The 26,880-nt window shown below is 42.7% G+C and overlaps 1 protein-coding gene across 11 annotated transcripts in view; it reads left to right on the forward strand.

The window, feature by feature from the left end:
- The window catches only part of LOC110487398 (myocyte-specific enhancer factor 2D homolog), a 76,544-nt gene that overhangs the window by 12,868 nt on the left and 36,796 nt on the right, over positions 1-26,880 (forward strand). For 10 of the 11 annotated variants that reach the window (XM_036945942.1, XM_036945952.1, XM_036945920.1 and 7 more), the window contains exons 2-3: positions 23,059-23,418; positions 25,216-25,419. In XM_036945942.1, coding sequence (XP_036801837.1) covers positions 23,365-23,418; positions 25,216-25,419 — 258 coding nt within the window. In that variant the 5' untranslated portion in view covers positions 23,059-23,364. Of the gene's footprint in view, positions 1-6,297; positions 6,563-23,058; positions 23,419-25,215; positions 25,420-26,880 lie in introns of those variants that run through there. The other variant, XM_036945904.1, reaches the window with a different exon arrangement.

Raw genomic sequence — 26,880 nt, forward strand, 5'->3', positions numbered from 1 at the left:
CTCTTGGCTGCATCTCTGATCAGTCTTCTCCTTGTATGAGCTGAAAGTTTAGAGGGACGGCCAGGTCTTGGTAGATTTGCAGTAGTCTGATACTCCTTCCATTTCAATATTATCGCTTGCACAGTGCTCCTTGGGATGTTTAAAGCTTGGGAAATCTTTTTGTATCTAAATCCGGCTTTAAACTTCTTCACAACAGTATCTCGGCCCTGCCTGGTGTGTTCCTTGTTCTTCATGATGCTCTCTGCGCTTTTAATGGACTTCTGAGACTATCACAGTGCAGGTGCATTTATACGGAGACTTGATTACACACAGGTGGATTGTATTTATCATCATTAGTCATTTAGGTCAACATTGGATCATTCAGAGATCCTCACTGAACTTCTGGAGAGAGTTTGCTGCACTGAAAGTAAAGGGGCTGAATAATTTTGCACGCCCAATTTTTCAGTTTTTGATTTGTTAAAAAAGTTTGAAAAATCCAATAAATGTCGTTCCACTTCATGATTGTGTCCCACTTGTTGTTGATTCTTCACAAAAAAATACAGTTTTATATCTTTATGTTTGAAGCCTGAAATGTGGCAAAAGGTCGCAAAGTTCAAGGGGGCCGAATACTTTCGCAAGGCACTGTATATATATATGTGTGTGTGTGTGTGTGTGTGTGTGTGAGAGCGAGCTACCGAATGTTGTTTTTGGTGAGTTTGGACATTTTACAAGCGAATGTGAAGAAGAGACATTGTGCATATGAAAATGTTTTGATGCATGCTTGTCTGAAGGAAGAACAGTACTGTCTCTCAAGCAGCATGTCTACACACTGTGTCTGTCTGGAGTCGCTAGCGCAACGGGCCTGCCTGCTCTGCTCAGAGAAGAGGGGGCAGGAGCAGACAGGTCACGAATGGAGAGGATAAAAAAACGCAAGGAAATCAAGATTGTTTTATTTGATTTAATTAACCTTTTATTTAACTAGGCATGTCAGTTAAGAATAAATTCTTATTTAAGATGGCAGATGTACAAATATCTTATCCAAAGAGCTTTGACTTCTCAAACACGGCAGAAAGATAAAATAATATGATGCCTGGTCACCTTATTAATTCAGCCACTTACTTACATAACAAGTTAAAATGAAAGGTTGTGTTAAAGCATAATTCTGCATTTTCCACGCAGGAAAAAAATATAACGCAAAAATATCATGCTGTGTTTTGTAAATGTTGATCTAAAATGTTTCTTGTTGTAATTTCTGCTAGCCATCAGACAAATTTTGTGCTTGAGTTGCACTTCTTAACTTGGATGACAATTCACAGATGGGCATTTTATCAGCAGACAGCGCCCTGACTGATGTGAAGCCAACCAATTTTTCTCTAGTAAAATGCAAGATTATCTTTAAGCAAAACATTAGGAAATGTATTGACTACATTCTTTATATGATAGGCCTAAACATTACAAATATGATGGCCATGCATTGTTTTGGCAAAAATACATTAGCTTTTTCATTGTAAGCTCATTTACTTGTGTGGCTGCCAGCCAAATGGCTTTGCACTTCTGTTGTCATCTGATGAAAATGAAGCTATTTTCTGTTGAATGTGTTGCACTAATATATTTTCTGTGGAGGAAAACTATAGATGCACGTCCCTGATCACTCTATTAAAGTTTTTAAAAAACACTGACTTTCAATGTAAAACACGACCCCTATCAATACACAGCTGGACTCACCTGCTCCCGCTTTCTCCAGTTGTGCTACTTACAAACACATAACTAGCTCAACTGTTTTGGGGACCTAAGGTAAGCTTCATAAAATAAAATAATGTGAAAGGTAAAATGAAGAACGCGACCTGCTTTATCTCCTAAAGCATTGCACAAGCTGACTGCAGGTATTTACAAAAAAAATTGCTACAAATATTAAAATCTAATTGAAAAACTTAAAAGAAATTGTTTTTCAACGATATTGAAGAACCATCCTGTGGCTATTTCCAAATACCCCAGTATAAGGTATACCGCACAAGCCTAATACCCATCACCATAGATTCAAATGTGGACTCGGGAGCCTTTCTTGTTTTTGTCACTTTTTTTTATCCAGTGATCATGTTTATTCTCAAGGCTGTAGTAGATTTCATACAGATATTCAACATCAAATGCTCAATTTAAGCCGATATCATGATTTTACAACTTACATTGATTCCATTATTTGTCTTTACAAAATAATGAGACCACAGGCATTGGTTTTATTGAAATGTCCTAATCTGTTCACAATCAAAACAACATCCTGTTGATAAACCTTTGAGTATAAACGTTATGTCTCATTCTGTCTCAGCCTAGACTAAATGTCTGGCGCCTCCCAGGTTGGTCATTCTGCTGTGTGGTAGTCTCCGAGTGTCGTTTCTGGCGGCTGCCTCTGTGTGAAGGCAGGGGACCTTTGTGGTGGCAGCTGAGCGAGGCGTGGCTGAAGGGAACAGGTTGCCGCGTCTGTTAGGACTCGTCTCACTCCTCTTGACCTCTACCCTTTAGCTGTGACAGCTCCCAGGGCTGGGAGATACCAAATTTCCCCTGATTAGGAGAATGCCTTCAAGGCTCTCAGGGAAGGCCACTAACATAAATCCATGCTGTTGTTGTTGGACAGTAGACTTGTTCAGAGAATTTGGGTCAAGTCCTTTGGTTGTCTCTCCAAGCACTGTTGATATTCATGAGATCATATTAGTTGCTAAATGTTAATGATGTTGTAAGGCTGATTAGGGTAAAGTGGGTCGGATGTGTTGGCATCTTCTTTTTGAGAATCCCCAAATATCTTGGTGGCAGCTGTTGCCACCTAGGACTGACAATTGTGCTGAATGGTCAAACCCTGAAGGAATGTCTGTCAAGTCTCACATCAGACCTCAGGTCAGAGTTTCAGGGTTTACTACTTTTACCCGGAAGATTATTCTCCTATAATAATGCATTAGAGAACATTGTTTTCACATCTTACTGAAAAGTTATTGTTGTTATGGTTGACACAATTGTAATATCAATTGTCACGAAATTAAAACGCTGTACTGCAGTTTCTTTGTCATTTAGTTTTTTTATGTAGTCCCTGAGAAGGAAGCAGATTTGCATAATTAGGGTATTCATTGTCAAACACTTGAAAGCATATCATGTTTGTTCACAAATCTATTAGTCATTTAAAAAGAGAGTACCAAATGGGCTTGTATTAAATAAAGCATCCTTGAATTTCCTATTATGCTGTTAGAGCAGAGAGTTCCTTCTAAAGACGCACCTTTCATGGTTCAATTTCTATTCCGTTATTTTATTTTAAAAGTGTACTTTGTAAGTTAGTGTTGTCAGGATACCCGAATTTTGACTTTGATACCGATACCAGGGTTAGTATCACAATACTCGGTACCATCACGATACTAAATTCCAAAACGGTACCATAGCAAAAAAAGGTATGCATATTAGCTAAGTCACAGAATGGCACTTGATTCAGACAGAAACTCGGCTCCTGCTCTGTTCAATCGTTGGGCATCTTTTGAGTTCAGCAATATATTTGCAGATGTTTGTTAAAGTATGCATTAATGCAGTCAATGATACAATCAATTTGACTTTGGTAAGAACAATCTAACTACAAAACAACATGGTAAAACAGGGTAAATGAAGATCAATCAAGCGTGGGTCTTCACAGTACAGGTGAATGCATATTATTCAACAAGTGTGTGCATGCATTGAGTTATTGAGCTTGTTTTAGTTGATTTCATGGGGCTACACACTTATTTTATTGGCAACTGCTAGGAGAACATTACTTTATTGTACTGATCGGTACAATAAAGAATATGAAGATCTCTTTTTTATAAAAGTGTGTGCTGCTTCTTGAAGAAATTGAATGAGGTCATTTGCTGAGACAGAATGTGGCTGTGGAATCTGACTTTGTGGCTATGGTAGTGTAAACCAGACGGGAGGCAAGGGAGACGAATAAGTGAATGAGGTTTTTGGTGGCGAGGGAGACAAAGTGAATTAATATTTTTGGGGGTTGCAATCAGCTTTAAAATCAGCATATTTTGCATTATGGTTATCACAAACAAAGTACTAGGGTAGTGAATTCAGCTGTAGCCTAAGCTAGAAGGGTTCTAGCCTTTATGGACATTGTTTTGTGAACAGTAATGAACAGTTTCAACATTTTCTACATGCTGTGTTGCATTATTCAAGTGTGTTAACTTCTGTGCAGCACGAGTGGGGAGCTATGCAGCCCAGACAGCTCTAGCAATGAATGAGTATGTGGAGCAGGTGCTTTACTGTGTGCTCTAAAGCCATAGCGCAAAGAACCTGCTTTATTAAAGGGGCTGCGCTTCGTGTGCTGATTTGAAAGGATCAAGTCTGTCTATCACGTGAAACACATTTTGACAGAAGTACCGCACAAAACAAAAATTCTAGAACCAAACAATTATATATTTTTTGTATCTCAAAAGTACTGAATTTGTGGTATACTGTCAACACTAGTGTAAGTAGTATCCACTTTCTCCCTGGGTGGACCCTGAACGAAGTGAATCTGGACTCCTAGGGTAAGCAGCTGTCCAGCACAGAGAGGTATAAGAGCTCTATGGAGGTTTATTTACATGTCCTTTTCTAAAACAAAATATCCCTTCCAGTATAGTTGGGTATCGCAAGGGACCTTACAATGCGATATCATCATGATACTTAGGTGCCAATACGATATGTATGGTGATTCTATATGTATTGCTATTTGATACTATGACTTTACTGAGATTCGACGTTCCAAACATATTGCTCACCATATGTCTTCTGCAGCGGGACAAGCGAGAGTTTTGAAAAAAGGATACATTTGGTTTGGTACAGGTACAGCCAACTAGTGCAAAAATAATATTGCGATATTGTCAAAACAATACAATATATCGGCAAAAAGAATATCCCGATATGTAACTGTCTATTTTCCCCCCATCACTACAGTCCAGCATGATAATTCAATGATCCATGTGGTATTGTGACTTTTTTTCAGGGAAAAAAAATCAATGCCTTCGTTCTTTAATACTCTCCATAATGCAGCTCTACCATCACCATCCCTCTCCCTTCTTGATGCCCGTACTCTACCACCACACGTGGGCCAGCAGCACCACACAGTCCTGGGCAGCGTTCACATTAGTCACCGGAAGAGAGGAGGCAGTCACATGGATCCCCTTATTAGGCTGTTGGCCAACACAATGTGTTCAACATGGAGAGCCCCAGGCTGCCTTGCTAGCACATAGACGATAAGGGGGAGGAAGGAAAAAACCTGGAGAGGGGCAGCGAGATAAGGCCATTACCAATCACTGGTGTTTTCTTGTTGAAGTAATTGTGTCCTCAAAGTGTCTTGTTGTGTTTAGGGCTGTTGTGCATTTTTCCCATCCATGTGCAGATTTCCTCTCCGATACTCAAAGGGAGCCATTTTTTTCCCTCCCTCAGATGTATCCATATAAGTTATTGCTTCAAGACGAGATTGCTCCTCGGAATTTCAACCCTTTGTTATCCAGTTGGTTTCTGGACATAGACATGCCTTTACCCATAAAGATATTTGCTGTGTTTTGTGGAAACTCAATGACACAACTGTTCAACAGCCTCACATTTCCCACACCCTCTCGACCCCCTCAGAGATTCAAAGGTCATGAAAGGGCACAGCCTGAGATTTACTCCTTGGGAAGCAGAGTCATTCTTGGAAACGGCCACAAATGACAACTTGTACATGTGGCATCACTTCTCAACTCTCATGTGGATTTCTCCACTTTTCCAGTTTTTAAGTGGACCTGATTGTGAGATTATACCTAGTCAAGTCAGAGCCTTCAGTCGTATCCTTGAACGTTTTGCCTTCTTGTATGACACACTAGCAATTTGAGGCAAACTATGTGACTACAACCAACATGTGTAAAAAAAAAAAAAGATGGGTAGGTCAAAAGACCATTTCAGAACATCTACAGATTTGGGTCTGCATAGATCAGCACTAGTCCGGTGGGCCCAACCTTTCAACAGCTGAGCATGTGTGAGGAGGTGACAGGGGGTAGGGGGAGAGGGGCTGTTGGAACAAAAGGTGTGTAGGGGCAGCTGCCACTGCACTTAAAGCAGCTTGTGAATTTGAAGGGAGAATGTACACATGTGTACAGGTCAGGGAATAGGAGGGGGGGGGGGGGGGGGCAGGGGGTATAGAGGATCTGGCAAACTACAGAGCCTGACTGCGTATTAGGGCAAAGGGTGACCTGGGAAGAGTATGATAGCGAGGGGGTTGACTGAGGGGGAGGGGGTCTGTTGTTGTCCAGGGGATGGAGGGGAGGGTTGTTGTCCAGAGGGAAGGTGAGTATGGGGAGGGGGTCTCCAGTGTGAAGTCTCTGCTGCAGTTGTCATTTCTCCAGTCATGCGCAAGACAGGACACACCACACTTTGTTTGGACCCCTCTCACTGGGAATATGCCTGAACGTTGACTTAGAATGCTCTGGGTGCCACTGTAACAGAGTCTTTTGGATTCAATTCAGAGTGCTTGCTGATGTTTTCTGCCTATTTTAAAGAGTCTTTTTAAACTTGCTCCTCTGATTTTTGACTGCGGTCTACGGATCAGCTAAGGGTAAGGGCAACCAATACCAGCATTGCATTTTCATATAAGATTTGTTGCATTCACTCAAATGTTGCTCCAGCTAAATGCCTAATGAATTTAAACAGAAAATTGTCCCTCCTGAGCACAGTCTGAGACCTCTCTTCTGGCTTAAGTTCTAATGAAAAAAAAGTTGTCTTGGTGGAATAATATTACTGTAAGACTGTGCTTTCAGCATATTCTTTCACAGAACAGCCACACGTTCGGGGTACTGTGTTTTATGTTTTGCTTTTGTGGTTTAGTAATCAGTATAGGAGGCTAGTGCACATCCTGAGGACTTTACGAGGCAGATGTCAGACTGTGAGGTGACTTACTGTGTGGCCTGTGCTTCACTGTCAACCACACAGTGGGGCCAACACTATTAACAGTTTCCATACTGGTGGTTTGGTAAAGCCTTGTGAATTCCCCACTTCTTCTACAGCAGCTCATGTGACTCAGTAGGCCTAAGTGACATTTTGGTTTATTTGATAGATTTTAGGTAGCCAGTTTTCATCCGTCTACATACAGTAATAGCCTAAGGGTATGCTTTAATTTATTTACATTTTTTAAAATGTTAGCATTGTGCTTATATGTTATGAAATATGGCCTTACATTATCGTTTTATTTTTGTCTGTTCTTTCGTGACTCGCATAACTGTGAGAAGAATAACTCTTTCAAGCTACTGATCTGTGAAGTGTGGTTAGTTAACTCCAATTTTCCATTGCAATTGGCTGCTCACTGCAAGTCTGTTTTCAATAGTGGTTTGAGACGCTAACCGAAAATGAGTTGAGTTTTTCCAAGACATGTCAATTTTACTTCCTTTAATTATATTCATGTAGCACGCTTAATAAAGTCACTGATCAGATACTTCTGAGCAAAAGGCCCTGCTAATGATCATGCAGCCTCAAATGTTCCTATGAAGAATAACAGAATTATGAGAAATCTTGTGAGTGTCACTGCAGGTGCATAAGAACATGCATGATACAGTGTAAGTAGGTTGAACTCTTCAAATGAGGTTAGTCGAAGAACCTTGGTTGTCTAACCAAAAAATAACCACATGTTTGGGAAACGCATTGCAAGGTCCTTCTATACGTAGAGTTGTGCTAAAGACGGGTAATCTCCTGAAAACAACATCACAAGGTTTGGTGCGCTGTTGAGTATTTACAGACTCATTGTCATGTTTATATGTACATTAGCTTTTATTACTAATGACTTAAAAAAGCAGGAAAATGGTTTCAAATTCAACATAAGGCTGAACCAAGACATTCCAACACCCACTCACCTGTAGTCTTAAAAATAAACAAACGTGATACTATTTAGTGATAGTTGACTGGCACTTAAGTACAGTCATCTATCTTGATCTTGTCTGTCTAGCTCTGTTCCGAGGCCTCATTGACAGAACATGTTCGACTGGTGACGACAACCAACGTTTGCACACACAGACCTGCGCACACACACCCTCTTCCCTAATGTCACATTGATGTCGTCAGTGTTTTGTCTGGAGGGTGTTTTTCTCTCACAGACCTTCAGCGCTGGTTGGCCCTCATGCGAGGTGAAAGGGAAGTGTTGGGGGGGAGGGGCATCCTTTAGGTTTCACCAACCGAAAGGCTGAGAATAAAGAGAAAGATGATGGGTTGAGTATTCTCATTAGAGACATACTGGTGGAAGAACCTGTGGAAAGCAGCAAGAGATACTTTACTCTACCCAGGAACCTGTGTTTATTTTGTTCTGGCATGGCCCAGGAGTGTTCCAGGCGAATGGGAGCAGTTTCCAACTCCCAGGGCTGGGTGAGTGGGTGTGGTCCTGTTTGTGCGTGAGTCTGTGATGTCACCTGACAGGTCAAACCACATCGCCACACTAATAACGTGGTGACAGAGACAAGCCTCTGTCAACAACAAACCTGACTACACCAGTCTTGTGGCCCTCTTTGTGCATATGAATGTGTGTTTTTGTGCACAGTTAAGTGAGAGTGTCGCAGAAGGCAAACTTGTTTGTGTAGGAGTTTGTGATTCGTTGTAGGAGTTTGTGATTCGTTGTATGTGTGGTGGCGGTAGTTCCGTGACAGTTAGGTGCTTTGAGGTTGTGTCTTTGGGTATCGTGTGTGTTTGTTGTTGGGGTAAACTGCAGTATTGACATGACTGGCAGCGGGGACATGATTCACGAGCCGAGGAGCGCAGATCTCTTTTACCGCCCGTCCCATACCTGTCCAACCTCCTCCAATTTCCCATCCCCTTCTAGAAGTGCTGCTCTTGCACTGCAGCTAACCCCTCACCAAAAACCCACCCTACGATTGATGAAGAGAAGGGAGGGGGGGCATATTCCTCTGCCAGATTTGGCAGCATGAACACAGGCACAAGCCAAATCGCAGACCCAGGTCCAGCCCCCATCCTTCCTTCCTCTCCTAAAAATAATCCAAGCTCACCACCAACCATTTCTCCACCATATCACTCACACAGATTCACCTTCACACTGAATACTTCGGTAATAAGCCACAATGCACACCCGTCTAACCAAACAAGAGGTCAGTCAACAGGCAGAGTGGAAGTGGACCCGCCTTGCGGAATGGCAGTGCCGGAACATGAGGCAACAGGCTGTAAATATCCCACAGCTGGTGCTGGGACTACAGCCCAAGGTTGGGGTGAAAGCACAGAGTCCCACTGGGCAGGATGAGAGAGAGATCAGTAGCCCAGTTACTGCCTGCGTTTGTGGATATGTCTGCCCCAATGAATGGCAAACTAATCAGACTCCTGTCCCTCTGTTCAGGTGGCCTCCATGCCTCAGGTGTGGATTGCAATGATTATACGCAAAACCGTGGTGGCACTCTGGTTTGATTGAATTTTATTCAATTCTGAGTAGCAATTTCATTTGTATGGCGCAGCCAGACTGTCATCCATCATCTACTATTTTATCGTTCATACAGTCAGAAGGGATTCTACCTTTACCCTCGCTCGGGTGACCATGGTGATACTGAATATAAGTATTGATTTGCCTGGACCACAAACTGAGAGAGCTCTGTCTTGTTGATAGCCTCCACAGAGACCGTAGCCCCATGCAGCCAGAGAGGGAGATTTTGCCTGCTCTCAAAGAAACCTGAGCTGTAGGTGACTCTCCTGATATTGGTGATGTCTGCCAACAAGGCAACGTAAGCATATACACAGCAAAGCTTGTAACTGCTCTCAATAAACAGATCTGTTTACATAAAACAAAACAAAACCCACTCTTAAGTAGCTGCCAATGAGAGGTAACTTAATTTTAAAGGTTAGTTTTCTCCTGTTTTGGGTGTAAGTAACAGTTTCCTAACTATAGAGTAGCTGTGTTTGTTATGAGCAGACTGTGGTCAGTCCTGGCAGGCTCTGGTGCTGAGTGGGAAAGGTGATGGATTTCTCAGCAGTGCTCTGGCCTGACTCCAGCAGCCCCCACCACTGACTGTTATCTCTGTGACCCAGGGTGCTCTGATCCAACTTACAAAGAGTGTCTGTGTGTATATATTTATACACAATTGATAGCTTTACACATGTATAGCCGACTACACTGACAGGCTGACACACAGTCATACATACATGCATATACAGTGGGGCAAAAAAGTATTTAGTCAGCCACCAATTGTGCAAGTTTTCCTAATAATTGCTCCCACAGTTGATTTCTTCAAACCAAGCTGCTTACCTATTGCAGATTCAGTCTTCCCAGCCTGGGGCAGGCTACAATTTTGTTTCTGGTGTCCTTTGACAGCTCTTTGGTCTTGGCCATAGTGGAGTTTGGAGTGTGACTGTTTGAGGTTGTGTACAGGTGTCTTTTATACTAGTAACAAGTTCAAACAGGTGCCATTAATACAGGTAACGAATGGAGGACAGAGGAGCCTCTTAAAGAAGAAGTTACAGGTCTGTGAGAGCCAGAAATCTTGCTTGTTTGTTTGTGACCAAATACTTATTTTCCACCAAAATTTGCAAATAAATTCATAAAAAATCCTACAATGTGATTTTCTGGATTTTTTTTCCTCATTTTGTCTGTCATAGTTGAAGTGTACTTATGATGAAAATTACAGGCCTCATCTTTTTAAGTGGGAGAACTTGCACAATTGGTGGCTGACTAAATACTTTTTTGCCCCACTGTATGCATTGACAGAAGGACATACACACATGCACAAAACCTCTCCAACACACATCTCTCTGCCCATATGCCCTGCTGCTGGGGCATGCAATTGTTGTTTGTGCTATACGTCATGCCTCAGTCGTGACCCCTGTGCCTATGGCACTGTAGGCTATGACACATGCAGCAGGATGAATAAGGTGGTGGAAACTCTGTGCAACGCTGTGGCTCCTACTGTGTTGCACCACCTTTTAGCCAATGGCTCTGCTCCCTCAGGCTGAACAGGAGGTGGTCCTCTGAAATGTTTGAAAGAACAGCAACAGATTTGCTGAACTTACACACAAATGACGCACAATTTTGCATCTTATTTTATGGATTATTCTGTCGTGAGTGCCTTACGGTTCTGATCTTACATGCAAAGATCAAAGATCTTGCCCATGTAGTGTAGCTGTTGATATTTTAGTATACTGCACACTATCTTCAACAATACAGATACAAATTGCATATATTTTAGGGGGTTCCTCAGGGCTCAATGCAAGGACCACTGCAGAATAGCTTTTATCGGTGTTAATCTGTTCCTTGTCTAAAGTATCTCCCCCCCAGTTTCAGTCAGTCAGTCAGTAGACACTCTCCAGGCCCTCTGCCTTCAATGTGAGAGGAGAGATTCTACCTGACATCAGACATGGGAGGCTGACTCCCGCTGCATGAAAGGTAAAAGGTTGAGGCTTGAACACCCGGGCAGATAAAGCAGCCTTTTCATGTGTGACCGGCCCGCAGCCCAAAACAAATCCCACTGAACGCTGTCTTTGAACTGTAGACCAGTGTTCCAATGGCAGGAGTCGTGCGCTGCTCCCTCACTAGTCCTCTACTATTTGAGTGTATTACATAACCCAAAAGTGTTTTCTGTTTGAGTATTTTCAGTACAAACCTGTCTCTTCTACAGTCTTTGGCAAATATAACACCCCCCCCCCCCCCCCCCCCCCCCCCCCCTCCAGAGTTTCTCCTGTTTGCTAGTATATCATGGGCATTTCCATCAAAAAGGACCCATGAGCACACACGTGAAGTTTATAGGAGCATGTCAAATTGGGTGTCAAATGAACAGTAAGAGTCTATAAGTTTTAGAAATGAAGGCATATACACTGCTCAAAAAAATAAAGGGAACACTAAAATAACACATCCTAGATCTGAATGAATGAAATATTCTTATTAAATACTTTTTTCTTTACATAGTTGAATGTGCTGACAACAAAATCACACAAAAATGATCAATGGAAATCAAATTTATCAACCCATGGAGGTCTGGATTTGGAGTCACACTCAAAATTAAAGTGGAAAACCACACTACAGGCTGATCCAACTTTGATGTAATGTCCTTAAAACAAGTCAAAATGAGGCTCAGTAGTGTGTGTGGCCTCCACGTGCCTATATGACCTCCCTACAACGCCTGGGCATGCTCCTGATGAGGTGGCGGATGGTCTCCTGAGGGATCTCCTCCCAGACCTGGACTAAAGCATCCGCCAACTGCTGGACAGTCTGTGGTGGCGTTGGTGGATGGAGCGAGACATGATGTCCCAGATGTGCTCAATTGGAATCAGGTCTGGGGAACGGGCGGGCCAGTCCATAGCATCAATGCCTTCCTCTTGCAGGAACTGCTGACACACTCCAGCCACATGAGGTCTAGCATTGTCTTGCATTAGGAGGAACCCAGGGCCAACCACACCAGCATATGGTCTCACAAGGGGTCTGAGGATCTCATCTCGGTACCTAATGGCAGTCAGGCTACCTCTGGCGAGCACATGGAGGGCTGTGCGGCCCCCCAAAGAAATGCCACCCCACACCATGACTGACCCACCGCCAAACCGGTCATGCTGGAGGATGTTGCAGGCAGCAGAACGTTCTCCACGGCGTCTCCAGACTGTCACGTCTGTCACGTGCTCAGTGTGAACCTGCTTTCATCTGTGAAGAGCACAGGGCGCCAGTGGCGAATTTGCCAATCTTGGTGTTCTCTGGCAAATGCCAAACGTCCTGCACGGTGTTGGGCTGTAAGCACAACCCCCACCTGTGGACGTCCGGCCCTCATACCTACCACCCTCATGGAGTCTGTTTCTGACCGTTTGAGCAGACACATGCACATTTGTGGCCTGCTGGAGGTCATTTTGCAGGGCTCTGGCAGTGCTCCTCCAGCTCCTCCTTGCACAAAGGCGGAGGTAGCGGTCCTGTTGCTGGGTTGTTGCCCTCCTACGGCCTCCTCCACGTCTCCTGATGTACTGGCCTGTCTCCTGGTAGCGCCTCCATGCTCTGGACACTACGCTGACAGACACAGCAAACCTTCTTGCCACATCTCGCATTGATGTGCCATCCTGGATGACCTGCACTACCTGAGCCACTTGTGTGGGTTGTAGACTCCGTCTCATGCTACCACTAGAGTGAAAGCACCACCAGCATTCAAAAGTGACCAAAACATTAGCCAGGAAGCATAGGAACTGAGAAGTGGTCTGTGGTCCCCACCTGCAGAACCACTCCTTTATTGGGGGTGTCTTGCTAAATGCCTATAATTTCCACCTGTTGTCTATTCCATTTGCACAACAGCATGTGAAATTTATTGTCAATCAGTGTTGCTTCCTAAGTGGACAGTTTGATTTCACAGAAGTGTGATTGACTTGGAGTTCCATTGTGTTGTTTAAGTGTTCCCTTTCTTTTTTGAGCAGTGTATTTTTTTTTTAACCATTTTTCCATCCCCAAAAATTGGAATAAGCAAATTCTTTCATTTCTGGTCCAACAGATGGAGAAAAGGGTATTGGACAACATTGACCAGAAAAATGATTGAAAGGTATTAGACGTACATCAACTTAATAATATTGAAGTAAAGACCCCTGCCAACTAATATCAAAACTTTCAGTGCCTTCAAAGTATTCACATCCCTGGACTTTTTCCACATTTTGTTGTGTTACAGCCTGAATTTTAAATTGATTACATTGAGATTGTGTTTCACTGGCCTTCACACAATGCCCCATAATGCCAAAGTGGAATTAGGTTTTTAGAAATGTTTAACCCCTTTGTTATGGCACTCCTAAATAAGTTCAGAAGTAAAAATTTGCTGAACAAGTCTCATGATAAGTTGCATGGACTCGCTCTGCGTGCAATAATAGTGTTTTAAGATTTTTTATCATGAATTCCCCACACATCCAAATATCTGTAAGGTCCCTCAGTCGAGCAGTGAATTTCAAACACAGATTCAACCACAAAGAGCAGGGAGGTTTTCCAATGCCCCGCAAAGAAAGGGCACCTATTGGTAGATGGAAAAAAAGTAAAGGCGACATTGAATATCCCTTTGAGCATGGTGAAGTTATTAATTACACTTTGGATGGTGTATCAAAGATACAGGCGTCCTTCCTAACTCGGTTGCCGGAGAGGAAGGATACCACTCAGGGATTTCACCATGAGGCAAATGGTGACTTTAAAACAGTTAGAGTTTAATGGCTGGCGTAGGAGAACTGAGGATGGATCAAAAATATTGTAGTTTTTCCACAATAATAACCTAAATGACAGAGTGAAAAAAAGCAAGAAAAAAATATTCCAAAACATGCACCCTGTCGACCACATTTTTCTGCCTGCACTGTACCGCTTGCCATGCAGTAGCAGAGAGAACAGTCTATGACTTGGGTGACTGGAGTCTTTGACAATTTCTTTGGGCCTCTCTCTGACACCTCCTAGTACATAGGTCCTGGATGTCAGGAAGCTTGGCCCCAGTGATGTACTGGGCTATACGCACTACCCTCTAGCGCCTTACGGTAAGATGCCAAGCAGTTGCCATACCAGGCGGTGATGCAACCGGTCAGGGTGCTCTCGATGGTGCAGCTGTAGAACCTTTTAAGGATCTGGGGACCCATGCCAAATCTTTTCAGTCTCCTGAGGGGGGAAAAGGTTTTGTCATGTCCTCTTCACAACTGTCTTGGTGTGTTTGGACCATGATAGTTTGTCGGTGATATGGACACCAAACTACTTGAAACTTCCCGACCCGCTCCACTTCAGCTCTGTCGATGTGAATGGGGGCCTGTAGTCCTTTAGTACACGATCAGCTCCTTTGTCTTACTCACATTGAGGGAGAGGTTGTTGTCCTGGCACCACACTGACAGGTCTCTGACCTCCCTATAGGCTGTCTCATCATTGTCGGTGATCAGGCCTACCACCGTCGGAAAACTTAATGACGGAGTCATGCTTGGCCATGCAGCCGTGGGTGAACAGGGAGTACAGGAGAGCACTAAGCACGCACCCCTGAGGTGCCCCGGTGTTGAGGATCAGCGTGGCAGATGTGTTGTTGCCTACCCTTACCAGCTGGGGGCTGGTAAGACCAGGATCCAGTTGCAGAGGGAGGTGTTGAGTCCCATGGTCCTTAGCTTAGCTTTGGGCACTATGGCGTTGAACACTGAGCTGTAGTCAATGAACAACATTCTCACATAGGTGTTCCTTTTGTCCAGTGTGGAAAGGTCAGTGTGGCGTGCGATTGAGATTGCATCATCTGTTGGGGCGGTATGCAAATTGGAATGGGTCTGGGGTTTCCGTCATGATGGTGTTGACGTGAGCCATGACCACCCTTTCAAAGCACTTCTTGGTTACCAACATGAGTGCTACGGGGCGGTAATCATTTGGGCAGGTTACCTTTGCTTTCTTGGGCACAGGGACTATGGTGGTCTGTTTGAAACATGTAGCTATTAGACTTGGTCAGGAAGAGGTTGAAAATGTCAGTGAAGACATTTGCAAGTTGATCCGTGCATGCTTTGAGTACACGTCCTGGTAATCTGTCTGGCCCCGCGGCTTTGAATGTTGACCTGTTTAAATGTCTTGCTCACATCGGCTACGGAGAGAGTGATCACACAGTCATCCAGAACAGCTGGTGCTCTCATGCATGCTTCAGTGTTGCTTACCTAAAAGTGAGCATAAAAGACATTTAGCTTGTCTGGTAGGCTCGTGTCACTGGGCAGCTCGCAACTGGGTTTTCCTTATTTTAGACAGGTCTAAAGAAGTATGATATGAAGAAAATGTAGTATATTTTAGAAGACACAATAGCATACTCTGAGTTGTCCTTATGTTAGGTCCTGATCTGGCTATGCCAAATGGATTTGGCCTACACTAGTTTATTTAGCAGACAAGATTTGCTTAGAATTTCATGCCATTATTGTATAGTATGAAGAATACAATTGAACAAAGCTGAATAAAATAGAAAGGATATTTTCTCCAAACAGTTTGAGGGAGTGTGCACATGCAGCTATTCTGTGTTGAGTGGTTAACAAAGAAAGAAAGAAATATATATATATTCCTATATGTGGCCATAATGCAGCCTAAAAAAAATCCATGCTTTTGTGCCCTTCTCCCTGAGTGCTGCGTGCTCCATGGCGTCCACATTTACTTTTTGTCAGCAAACAAGATGAGTAGGCCTAACGAACAGCAAAAGCACTAGCCTATGTCAATCTACTATTCTTCATAGTGCAAAGGTCGACCTATTCTGTGCGAGAAATAAATATTCCAAACATAGTCTGGGACAGTTGTGGGATGCGATAGATCCCAAATTAATACAACCACTAGCATCCCCAAACTTTTTTTTACGCAATGTGGCTGATGCAACAGATCAGAACGTTTAGCTTAAAATGTTGATAAACTATTAGGCTATTTCTTCACATTATAAGCACAGCAATGCGCATATGGCAGTAGGCTATAAGCGCATATGTTCCATTAGAGGAAAACACCATTATCAAAAGTGACCACAAATGCAATTTATGCATGTAATGCTTTTATTATAAAGGTGAGTTTTTTTATGGCGAAAATTATTTTCCCCAAATTTGAAACTCACGTGCTGCTTATTGTATGCCAGTTAGGCTCTACACCCCTTGTGAAACAAACCTTATTAAAACATATAGGCCTATTGGCTAGGCTACATGAGGTGTGCGACTATGATTTGAAAATGTTGCAAAAAAAAGGTATTGTTACTTTTTCTCGGCATCATTCACAAGTGTTAATATATAATTCACAAGTGATAGGCTAATATTGTCAACCATCAGACTATTCTTGATTTAATCTCATCTTTACATATACTAAATAATATATGTGTGAAATTTGTTTTGATTTAGAATGGACTATTATCATGCACCTGTATTGAAACAGAGGCAGTGGGAAAAAATACATGTCATCTATGCACTTAAATAGCGAATGGGGGATGCTTTTCCCTGTGGTTTATTTTCATGACAGGCTATACTCCTGTTGTAAATATAAGCAATGTGCTTAATATTAAGGAAGTTGAGAAATACAAATAGTAGGCCTAGCCTATAGAAAGCTGATCCTCCTCTTTTTAGTAGAGGCCATCATTGATGACAATGTGATTAGTGGACCAATAGAGTGCTGAGTAACAGGCAGTTAGCAAGTTTGGTAGGCTACTAATGACCATCAGCAACATTAGAGCTTGGAGAAGCCTAATTACCATGACTAGATAGTCACATGGAATTTGACCGCCTTCGTGATTCGTGACCGCCGGTGTGGCGGTAACATGGTCACCGCAACAGCCCTACTTGTTCCTTGAAATTCCATTACCAAAAACCCTCGTATCTTGAAGATATTTTCTTATTTATCTCCCTCATGAGGAGGGAGGATAATGAAAGTTTACAGAAGTAACAAGTAAAGGAAGACCGACCCAAATAGTTGTAGTGTTTTTACTGATATCAAGTTTAATGAATTATTAAGTGATTCAAACTCGAAATTCTGTTACCAAATCATTAACTGAATTACTAAAAAATATGTAAGGGAATTGCTGCAATTGAATTGGCTAAAATGGTTAATCGTAGTAGTCACAAACCACAGTTAGGTCACCTGCTACTGTCCTCCCTTCCACTGGCACACTGCTATGTTCAGATCATAACTGTTTTTTTTCTCTTTCTGTCATCTGGTGGTCAAAGCAATGCTGTAAAAACAGTCTGGACAACCTCTCTTTCAATTTAATTTCAATTTAAGGGGGTTTATTAGCATGGGAAACATACGTTTACATTGCCAAAGCAAGTGAAATAGATAATAAACAAAAGTGAAATAAACCAATAAAAGATGTACAATTAATATGTCATATTATGTCTATATACAGTGTTGTAATGATGTGCAAATAGTTAAAGTACAAAAGGGAAAATAAACATAAATATTGGTTGAATTTACAATGGTGTTTGTTTTTCACTGGTTGCCCTTTTCCTGTGGCAACAGGTCACAAATCTTGCTACTGTGATTGCACACTGGTATTTCACTCAATAGATATGGGAGTTTATGAACATTTGTATGTGTTTTCAAATTCTTTGTGGGTCTGTGTAATCTGAGGGGAAATATGTGTCTCTAATATGGTCATACATTTGGCAGGAGGTTAGGAAGTGCAGCACAGTTTCCACCTTCAGCGGCCTTTGTCAATTACAAGGCTATGCTCACTGAGTCTGTACATAGTCAAAGATGTCCTTAATATTGTGTCAGTCACAGTGGTCAGATTTTCTGCCACTGTCTATTCTCTGTTTAGGACCAAATAGCATTCTAGTTGGCTCTGTTTTTGTAATTCTTTCCAATGTGTTAAGTAATTATTTTTTTGTTTTCTCATGATTTGGTTGGGTCTAATTGTGTTACTGTCCTGGGGCTCTGTGGGGTCTGTTTGTGAACATAGCCCCAGGACCAGTTTGCTTAGGGGGCCCATCTCCAGGTTAATTTCTCTGTAGGTGATGGCTTTGTTATGGAAGTTTTCTGATTCACTTCCTTTTAGATGGTTGTAGAATTGAACGTATCTTTTCTGGATTTTGATCATTAGCGGGAATCGACCTAATTCTGCTTTGCATACATTATTTGTTGTTTTACGTTGTACACAGAGGATATTTTTGCAGAATTCTGCATGCAGTCTCAATTTGGTGTTTGTCCCATTTTGTGAATTCTTGGTTGGTGAGAGGATCCCAGACCTCACAAACATAAAGGGCAATGGGTTCTAGAACTGATTCAAGTATTTTTAGCCATATCCTAATTGGTATGTCTAATTTTATGTTCCTTTTGATGGCATAGAAGGCTTGCCCCTCTCTCCTCTCTCTCTCTCTCTCTCATTAATGTCACCTCTCCCGGCTGTTACTGACACCTACCCTCTTTCCATTTACTGTAACAAGCATCCTCACCCACTGGGCACCGACCAATATTGCACGTCCATGGATGTCGAAATTTGGTCAGTCCGCCCTGACCGGACCAAATTTGAACCAATCATAGAAGTCTGTTTCACCAGTTTGGACAGTAGAGTAAAGTAGTACAGTATAATTGAATGTACTGTACTGAACATATCTACTTTACTGTGCTCTGCTGTACTGTACTCGACTCTACTGTGCTGTACTGTGATGTCCAAACTTGTGAAACATAGACGCCTATGATTGTTTCAGATTTGGTCTGGTCCGGACCAACCAAATGTGGTCTTGTTTGGGGACGGTGCTCATTACAATAATACCCAAATATGCAAAAGAAGGATGTTGCATATTTCTACCTTTTTTGTGTACCTATTCAGGATACATTACCATGAAGAGAATTATATTAATATCCATAATTATGCATTTTTATAAAGTACAGTTCAGGGAATGTTACCTTAATTCTGTTACCAAATGTAAATCCACTTCACCTACTGTAGTTCAATAACCAAAATATTATTTTTCAAACTAAAGGTATCATGTCATAGCTGACACCCCATTCTTTCTGCAGACATCTTTTCATCTTAATTGGAGCAGATATTTAAGAGTTTTTCTCAAATGTGGTCGCCTGAAAAACTGAGGGAGATTTTACAGTAATTATGTTACCAAAGGTTGCATCTGCACAGTTCTTCCAGTAAATGTGTTTTTGTGAAATGTTCTGTGTAAATTGTTCAAAGTAGTCCTTGTGCATTGAGTTGAATGCTTTGTTAAACTTTGAAATCAATTGTTTTTGTTTGGCATACATTTTAAAGTGAAAAATAGTAATTCCATTGCCATGGAAATGCCCTAATACAACCCCCTCCATATTTTCAATGTAAAACGAGCGCAGAAGCTGCCTCTAGTTCTTTTGTTAGGGCTTTATTTTTAAGAGAGCAATTACGACATGCATAACACCCTTTTCTCAGACCTCCCATTGTCCTTCCTCCAGGCCAAATACGTAGTGCATAATTCATGGGGAAGTCATTGCTTTCGTGAAGGCAATTGCATCATCTAAAAGCAAGTGTGTGTAGTATGTGTCCGTGCACACACAGACACACAGAACCCGTTCTATCACGTCACTGTTTGTTTTTTATGGTAATGGAAGCAGAGCAGGCATTAATCAGGGAGTGGTTTTACTATTCTCTCAGGTAAACAATGTGGGTGATGTAGTGTTGAAACTGCACTCAAGGCTTTCCAGATGCACTCACTCTAATGCAATGTCTCGGCTCCCACTGTCATGCGGGTGTGTGTGAACAGTACACAGTCTGGATGTGTATATATAGAGAGCTATTTTTAAGGCTGAACCACAAATAGTAGTAGTAGTGGGGCTTAATTAAAATGGTCCATGCCTCTGTTGCCATTCCCGGGTTGCGGTCTGCTCGTTCATTCATTCATGAATTTATATGCACACATGTACTCTGTTCTCTCTCTTTTTGTTGTTACAAATTGCAATACATTGCAAAATAAATAAATAAATAAATCCCTGTTTAAAGGGGCAATCTGCAGTTGCTACACCCACTTTACTGAATTATATAATATTTACTGAATAATATACAGTGCCTTGCGAAAGTATTCGGCCCCCTTGAACTTTGCGACCTTTTGCCACATTTCAGGCTTCAAACATAAAGATATAAAACTGTATTTTTTTGTGAAGAATCAACAACAAGTGGGACACAATCATGAAGTGGAACGACATTTATTGGATATTTCAAACTTTTTTAACAAATCAAAAACTGAAAAATTGGGCGTGCAAAATTATTCAGCCCCCTTAAGTTAATACTTTGTAGCGCCACCTTTTGCTGCGATTACAGCTGTAAGTCATTTGGGGTATGTCTCTATCAGTTTTGCACATCGAGAGACTGACATTTTTTCCCATTCCTCCTTGCAAAACAGCTCGAGCTCAGTGAGGTTGGATGGAGAGCATTTATGAACAGCAGTTTTCAGTTCTTTCCACAGATTCTCGATTGGATTCAGGTCTGGACTTTGACTTGGCCATTCTAACACCTGGATATGTTTATTTTCGAACCATTCCATTGTAGATTTTGCTTTATGTTTTGGATCATTGTCTTGTTGGAAGACAAATCTCCGTCCCAGTCTCAGGTCTTTTGCAGACTCCTTCAGGTTTTCTTCCAGAATGGTCCTGTATTTGGATCCATCCATCTTCCCATCAATTTTAACCATCTTCCCTGTCCCTGCTGAAGAAAAGCAGGCCCAAACCATGATGCTGCCACCACCATGTTTGACAGTGGGGATGGTGTGTTCAGGGTGATGAGCTGTGTTGCTTTTACGCCAAACATGTGGAAGAAGGTGCTCTGGTCAGATGAAACCAAAATGGAACTTTTTGGCAACAATGCAAGACGTTATGTCTTGCATTGTTGCCAAAAAGTTCAATTTTGGTTTCATCTGACCAGAGCACCTTCTTCCACATGTTTGGTGTGTCTCCCAGGTGGCTTGTGGCAAACTTTAAACAACACTTTTTATGGATATCTTTAAGAAATGGCTTTCTTCTTGCCACTCTTCCATAAAGGCCAGATTTGTGCAATATACGACTGATTGTTGTCCTATGGGCAGAGTCTCCCACCTCAGCTGTAGATCTCTGCAGTTCATCCAGAGTGATCATGGGCCTCTTGGCTGCATCTCTGATCAGTCTTCTCCTTGTATGAGCTGAAAGTTTAGAGGGACGGCCAGGTCTTGGTAGATTTGCAGTGGTCTGATACTCCTTCCATTTCAATATTATCGCTTGCACAGTGCTCCTTGGGATGTTTAAAGTTTGGGAAATCTTTTTGTATCCAAATCCGGCTTTAAACTTCTTCACAACAGTATCTCGGACCTGCCTGGTGTGTTCCTTGTTCTTCATGATGCTCTCTGCGCTTTTAACGGACCTCTGAGACTATCACAGTGCAGGTGCATTTATACGGAGACTTGATTACACACAGGTGGATTGTATTTATCATCATTAGTCATTTAGGTCAACATTGGATCATTCAGAGATCCTCACTGAAGCTGCTGAATAATTTTGCACGGCCCATTTTTCAGTTTTTGATTTGTTAAAAAAGTTTGAAATATCCAATAAATGTCGTTCCACTTCATGATTGTGTCCCACTTGTTGTTGATTCTTCACAAAAAAATACAGTTTTATATCTTTATGTTTGAAGCCTGAAATGTGGCAAAAGGTCGCAAAGTTCAAGGGGGCCGAATACTTTCGCATGGCACTGTATATTGATTAATAAAATAATATAACTTTAGAAATGCCTCAAGGGTTGTGTTCAACTGTTACACCCCATCACAACCCCACATATAAGCTTGTTTTTACTCCAATGTTTGTAAACATTATAAATGTAAACTAACACTGTATAGCCTCAACATGGTTAAAACGATAATTTAGATTATTATAGATGGTTGGTCCATAGCTCTTTCTATGAATTTGAGAGTGGTGACATTTATCCAATCCCATCCCTCAGCTTTTTACCAAAACAGAGATGGGGTGGCAGCTTTGTTATTTTTTCAACTGCGGATTGGACCTTGACCTTTCTGTCTTCAATTAAATATTTTTTAAATACTCTCCTTTTCCTTATATTAAAGGGACACAGAGTGTTATCTAACATGGAACTGTGCCAAATTACCACAGTTTAGATAACAAAACCTAGTGGTAATGATAACATTAACTGAATCCAAGAGCCTACTTCAAAACGCAACAGAAGCTCTGAGCACTAGCGTCCCGCCCACTCGTGGCGAGCAGCCTCACTGGACCATAGGGCCGGGTTCTGCCTTCGATTGGGAATCGCATGCAGCTTGTCAGGTCGAGCAAGCAGCGAGTTGCTGCAGGCAACCAACAGATCAGTTATGTGTCGGTGATGCCTCTAATAAAGCTGACACAGCACAGCCTCCCTGTGGCCCCCCTGAGGGGCTCCCACTCCGCAGTGCGCCAGGCTCACTTGCCCCCATGGAAACACTAACCCCAAGAGAAGGGTTCCCCCATCCTTCAGTTCCCCCCCACTGCTGCGGCTGCTCTTTCGAAGCGTGCTTCTAATTTGTCCGAAAGGAACCCTGACTTAAATGCATCGCTTTGGTTTCTCTGAGTACTGTGCAGGTTAAAAGGATAAGACAATTGTTGATTCTGAAGGACATTGGCAGGTATGGTACATGAATGATACCTCTCCTGAATCTCATACTGATCCGATGCTCTCTGTTTTCCAGGAGTAACACACCTGCAGTAAAGAGGGGAAGAGGATCCTAATTCAGAGGACCAGTGGATGACCTGCCTACTGTACAGACCATGATCTGAAGGCCCCGCCACGTGGCTCCATTCTTTCTTCTTCATTATTTCCTGCAGGGGTAAGAGCTCCTTGACTTGCCGCCTCAGACAGGTGGAGCGGAGGGAGATAGAGAGAGTGTGTACAAGAAAGAGTGCGACAGCCAAGCACCTACCAACCACCTCCACAGAACAGCCGTGCTCTCTGACCTCGCCACGCCCCCTGCCCCTCCCACCGCCAGACCGGAACCATGGGAAGGAAAAAGATCCAAATACAGAGGATTACAGACGAACGGAACAGACAGGTGTGTGTGTGTGGATAATGTTTCTTTGTATGTAGAAACTCTATCATATCGGTATTTTTCCAAAACTATGAAAGGTTAAATGATCAATCTATAATGAGTCAACTGGTTATTAATGGATTTTGGTTAATTTGAGCTTATTGAGTAATGTATGTGATGCGTCTGCCATCTCCAAAATGTCCCTGGCTGAGTAAAACCTGAGTGTTTTAGACACTAGGTGGCCTGAGGTCCTACAATCATCTTAAGTTTCTCCTGGTAAATCTTTAAAGGTGCTCATTTTCATAGAGCAGCACACACAGAGACTCAAAATGCTTCAGGCATTCAAGCATTATGTTGATTCGTCAAAGGTTGAGAGAAATATTGGTGAACCATCATCCTGCTAGATGTTGATTACAAGATACTGTCAATAGCACTAATGGATTGGCCCCGTCACCAAGGCTATAGACTCTGACGGAAATTCAACAGCAGTGAAATACATGATGTGAAAAGAGAGCGTGAGAACCACAAATACTTTACATAGTAATGGATTATCAACTGAACGCCAAATGCTACGGAGACCATGAACACTTCTGAAACATTGCAGGTGCAGAAAGTAGAGCAGCTGGGGAGGTTGTGGTTGTCACTGTGGCTTCCTCCTCTCCTCGCCACACAACCACGCTCGTTAGGACACGGCCATGTCTCATGGCGGATGTCTTGTTTTGTCGTTCGTTGCCATTGGTTACTTCCAATTCTATTCTTAATGTCAATTATGTTCAGCTTGTTTATCCTGGCATTCATGTCGAAGGAAGGATCAAGACTAATTGTTGTCGAAGACTCGGTGTACCTCACGCCTCCGACAAATCAGAGTATTTCTCTTCGTGATAAACGTCTTATAATTGGTTATGAGAGTCATTGTAATAGTATTGTTTATCAGCTCTGTGAGCCTGGCTTGCCATTGTCCTCGCTGAACTTTCCTCCCCTTGTTTCTATGTTCTGCTCTGTGTGTGTGTGTGTGTGTGTGCACGCGCAGAGATGATTGTGTGTGTGTGTGATGGGGTTTGAGGGAGGGGGTGGTAGGCGGTTGCCCATGGATACGACCCCGATATAATTTGATTTGTGGCAGCGGGAAGCAATGAGTGAGCAAGAACGACGCAGAGATGAAAATGAGGGAGAGAAAAGAAAATGAGGACGAGGAAATGAAAGAGAGAGGGAGACTGAGACCGTGGGGAGGACAAGGGGAGAGCACGCACTGGCTCCTGCCCCACAGAGAGGCATCAGTGCAACTTGGGGGCGCTCAAGCAATTATAGAGGGAGAGGGGAGATGGAGAGCGCGAGCAATCGAAGGTCTCACATGGCAGCTGTAGAATCTGCCTGTGTGGTTCCTTTCCGTGCATCTGCTTCCTCTTGCTCCTCTCCTCTCAGCAAAACAAACTCAAATCTCCCATTGCATAAATGCCTCAAAACCAAGGGAGTGGTATTAAACAGAACCACAACACACTGCAGGGCCTCATCCCTGTTGTCACCTTTAATTAGCTGTCTGTAATGTGTTGTTTGTTCACACCTAGTCTGTTCTCTAAGATACTGTTATTCAAATATTCCCTCCTACTTTTATTACGTTCAACCAATTGTTATACAGTACCACAAATTCCTTTTTACTTTTGCAGTATCGCTCATGTTATTGTTCTCCCTCTTTCCTTCTATGCCAAATATTCCCCTCCCCTTCCCAATATCACCTGCCAATCCCCCCCCCCCCCCGCCCTTCTCCACAACATCCCTTCTCTACCACCTTCTAATATACCCACACCATCCCTCCCCTGGCAGGTGACGTTCACCAAGAGGAAGTTTGGCCTGATGAAGAAGGCGTATGAGCTGAGCGTGCTGTGCGACTGTGAGATCGCCCTCATCATCTTCAACCACTCCAACAAGCTGTTCCAGTACGCCAGCACCGACATGGACAAGGTCCTGCTCAAATACACCGAGTACAACGAGCCCCACGAGAGCCGTACCAACGTCGACATCATGGAGGTAATGGAGGAGGGAGAGAGGAGGGGGTGTTACTGTGTAGTTCCCTGCAGGAGAGGGTGAACCGAGTGGTTGTGTGTTCTGAAGTAGTGGGTGAGAGGTGTTACAATACGACGTTTTAGTACAGTGCCATGGAGGAGAGACGGTAATGAAACAGCTCGCTGTGTTTTAATTTTGTTTTTACAACCGTGGTTGTAATTTGGCCGCAGTATGGTCATTAATATGCTAGTTTTGAAGGTCGTTCAGATTTGATAACACATTTACTTTAGGGTTTGCCTATAAACTGATGATTATTTTATTTTGTTGGTAAATTAAGTAGGTAACATTTTCTAGGGTGTTCATGATTTATGTTTGATAACAGGCCCATGTGACCTGGTGTTATGTTTTCTTAATATCAAGAGCTGTTTTATTTTTGACTACCACCACTCTGGTCTGGATGAGCGCTTTCCATCCAAAGCCATCAGCTCCATTAGGTCTTTATTTATGTAGCAGGAGAAAGGGACGTTTTTTTTCTTTCTCTTTTCTTTTTTAGTATTCGAGTATTCAAGATCACTTTTTTTTTGAGTTTCTTGTGCTTTTCTCTGTTGAACCCTTGGTTGAATCCAGAGTTGTTTGGATGTTGTGTTTGTCATAGCCAGAGTAGATGAATATAAACACAAGCTATAAGCCTTCATCATTAATTCCTCTTAAAGCAAATGTCTGGTGAGAGGGCAGCTACAGTAACTTCCATGACATTACCTTCAGAGAGAGAAGGAGACGGATCAAGAGAGAGAGAGAGAGAGAGAGAGCGACGGTGAGGGCAGTTAGCCTTGCATGGCCGCCCCTAGCTAGCATGGGCTGGCTCTAGAATGCCATGCATGTACACCAGTGTGCTGTGGCCAGATTACAGGCTCGAGTGGGGCCTGTTCCAGTATCCATCCTTCCATTCATCCAGGCCTGGCTGGCTGCCTGGTGCCTGGGATCATGGAGGGAGGGCAGAGGTAGGGACAGCTGGACCTGCTGTCACCACCCCCTAGCCTTGGCCGGGGCTCCAAGGCCACTCCAACAAAAAGCCTCCGGTCCCCCTGGAACCACACTGTCACAAAATGGAGGGCTGCATGAAGGAGGAGGAGCGTAGAGATTCGTTTCTAGATAGGGAATGTGAATGAGGTTACATTGAGCGCTCAAGTTATATTTTTTTTTCACCAACATGTGCGGTATAATTTATCTGCCTTGACCCTTTCATACACAAAGGTTTCCTCATGGATTCATTACAAATGGGCAGATACATTTTAACTGGCTATTTAAATATTAACTTACCACTTATAATTCATGTGAAGTGTTTTCGCTCTATGAAGACCATGTCACTGGATCATGAAGTAGTTGGTACAGCCTTTGCAGCTGTCCATTACCACGTGGAATAACTGAGATGACATTGAGTGTTAGTCTCTGTCTGTCTCGCTCTCTGTCTGTCTCGCTCTCTGT

Source organism: Oncorhynchus mykiss, chromosome 2 (assembly GCF_013265735.2).
Source record: "Oncorhynchus mykiss isolate Arlee chromosome 2, USDA_OmykA_1.1, whole genome shotgun sequence".
NCBI classification, from domain to species: domain Eukaryota; kingdom Metazoa; phylum Chordata; class Actinopteri; order Salmoniformes; family Salmonidae; genus Oncorhynchus; species Oncorhynchus mykiss.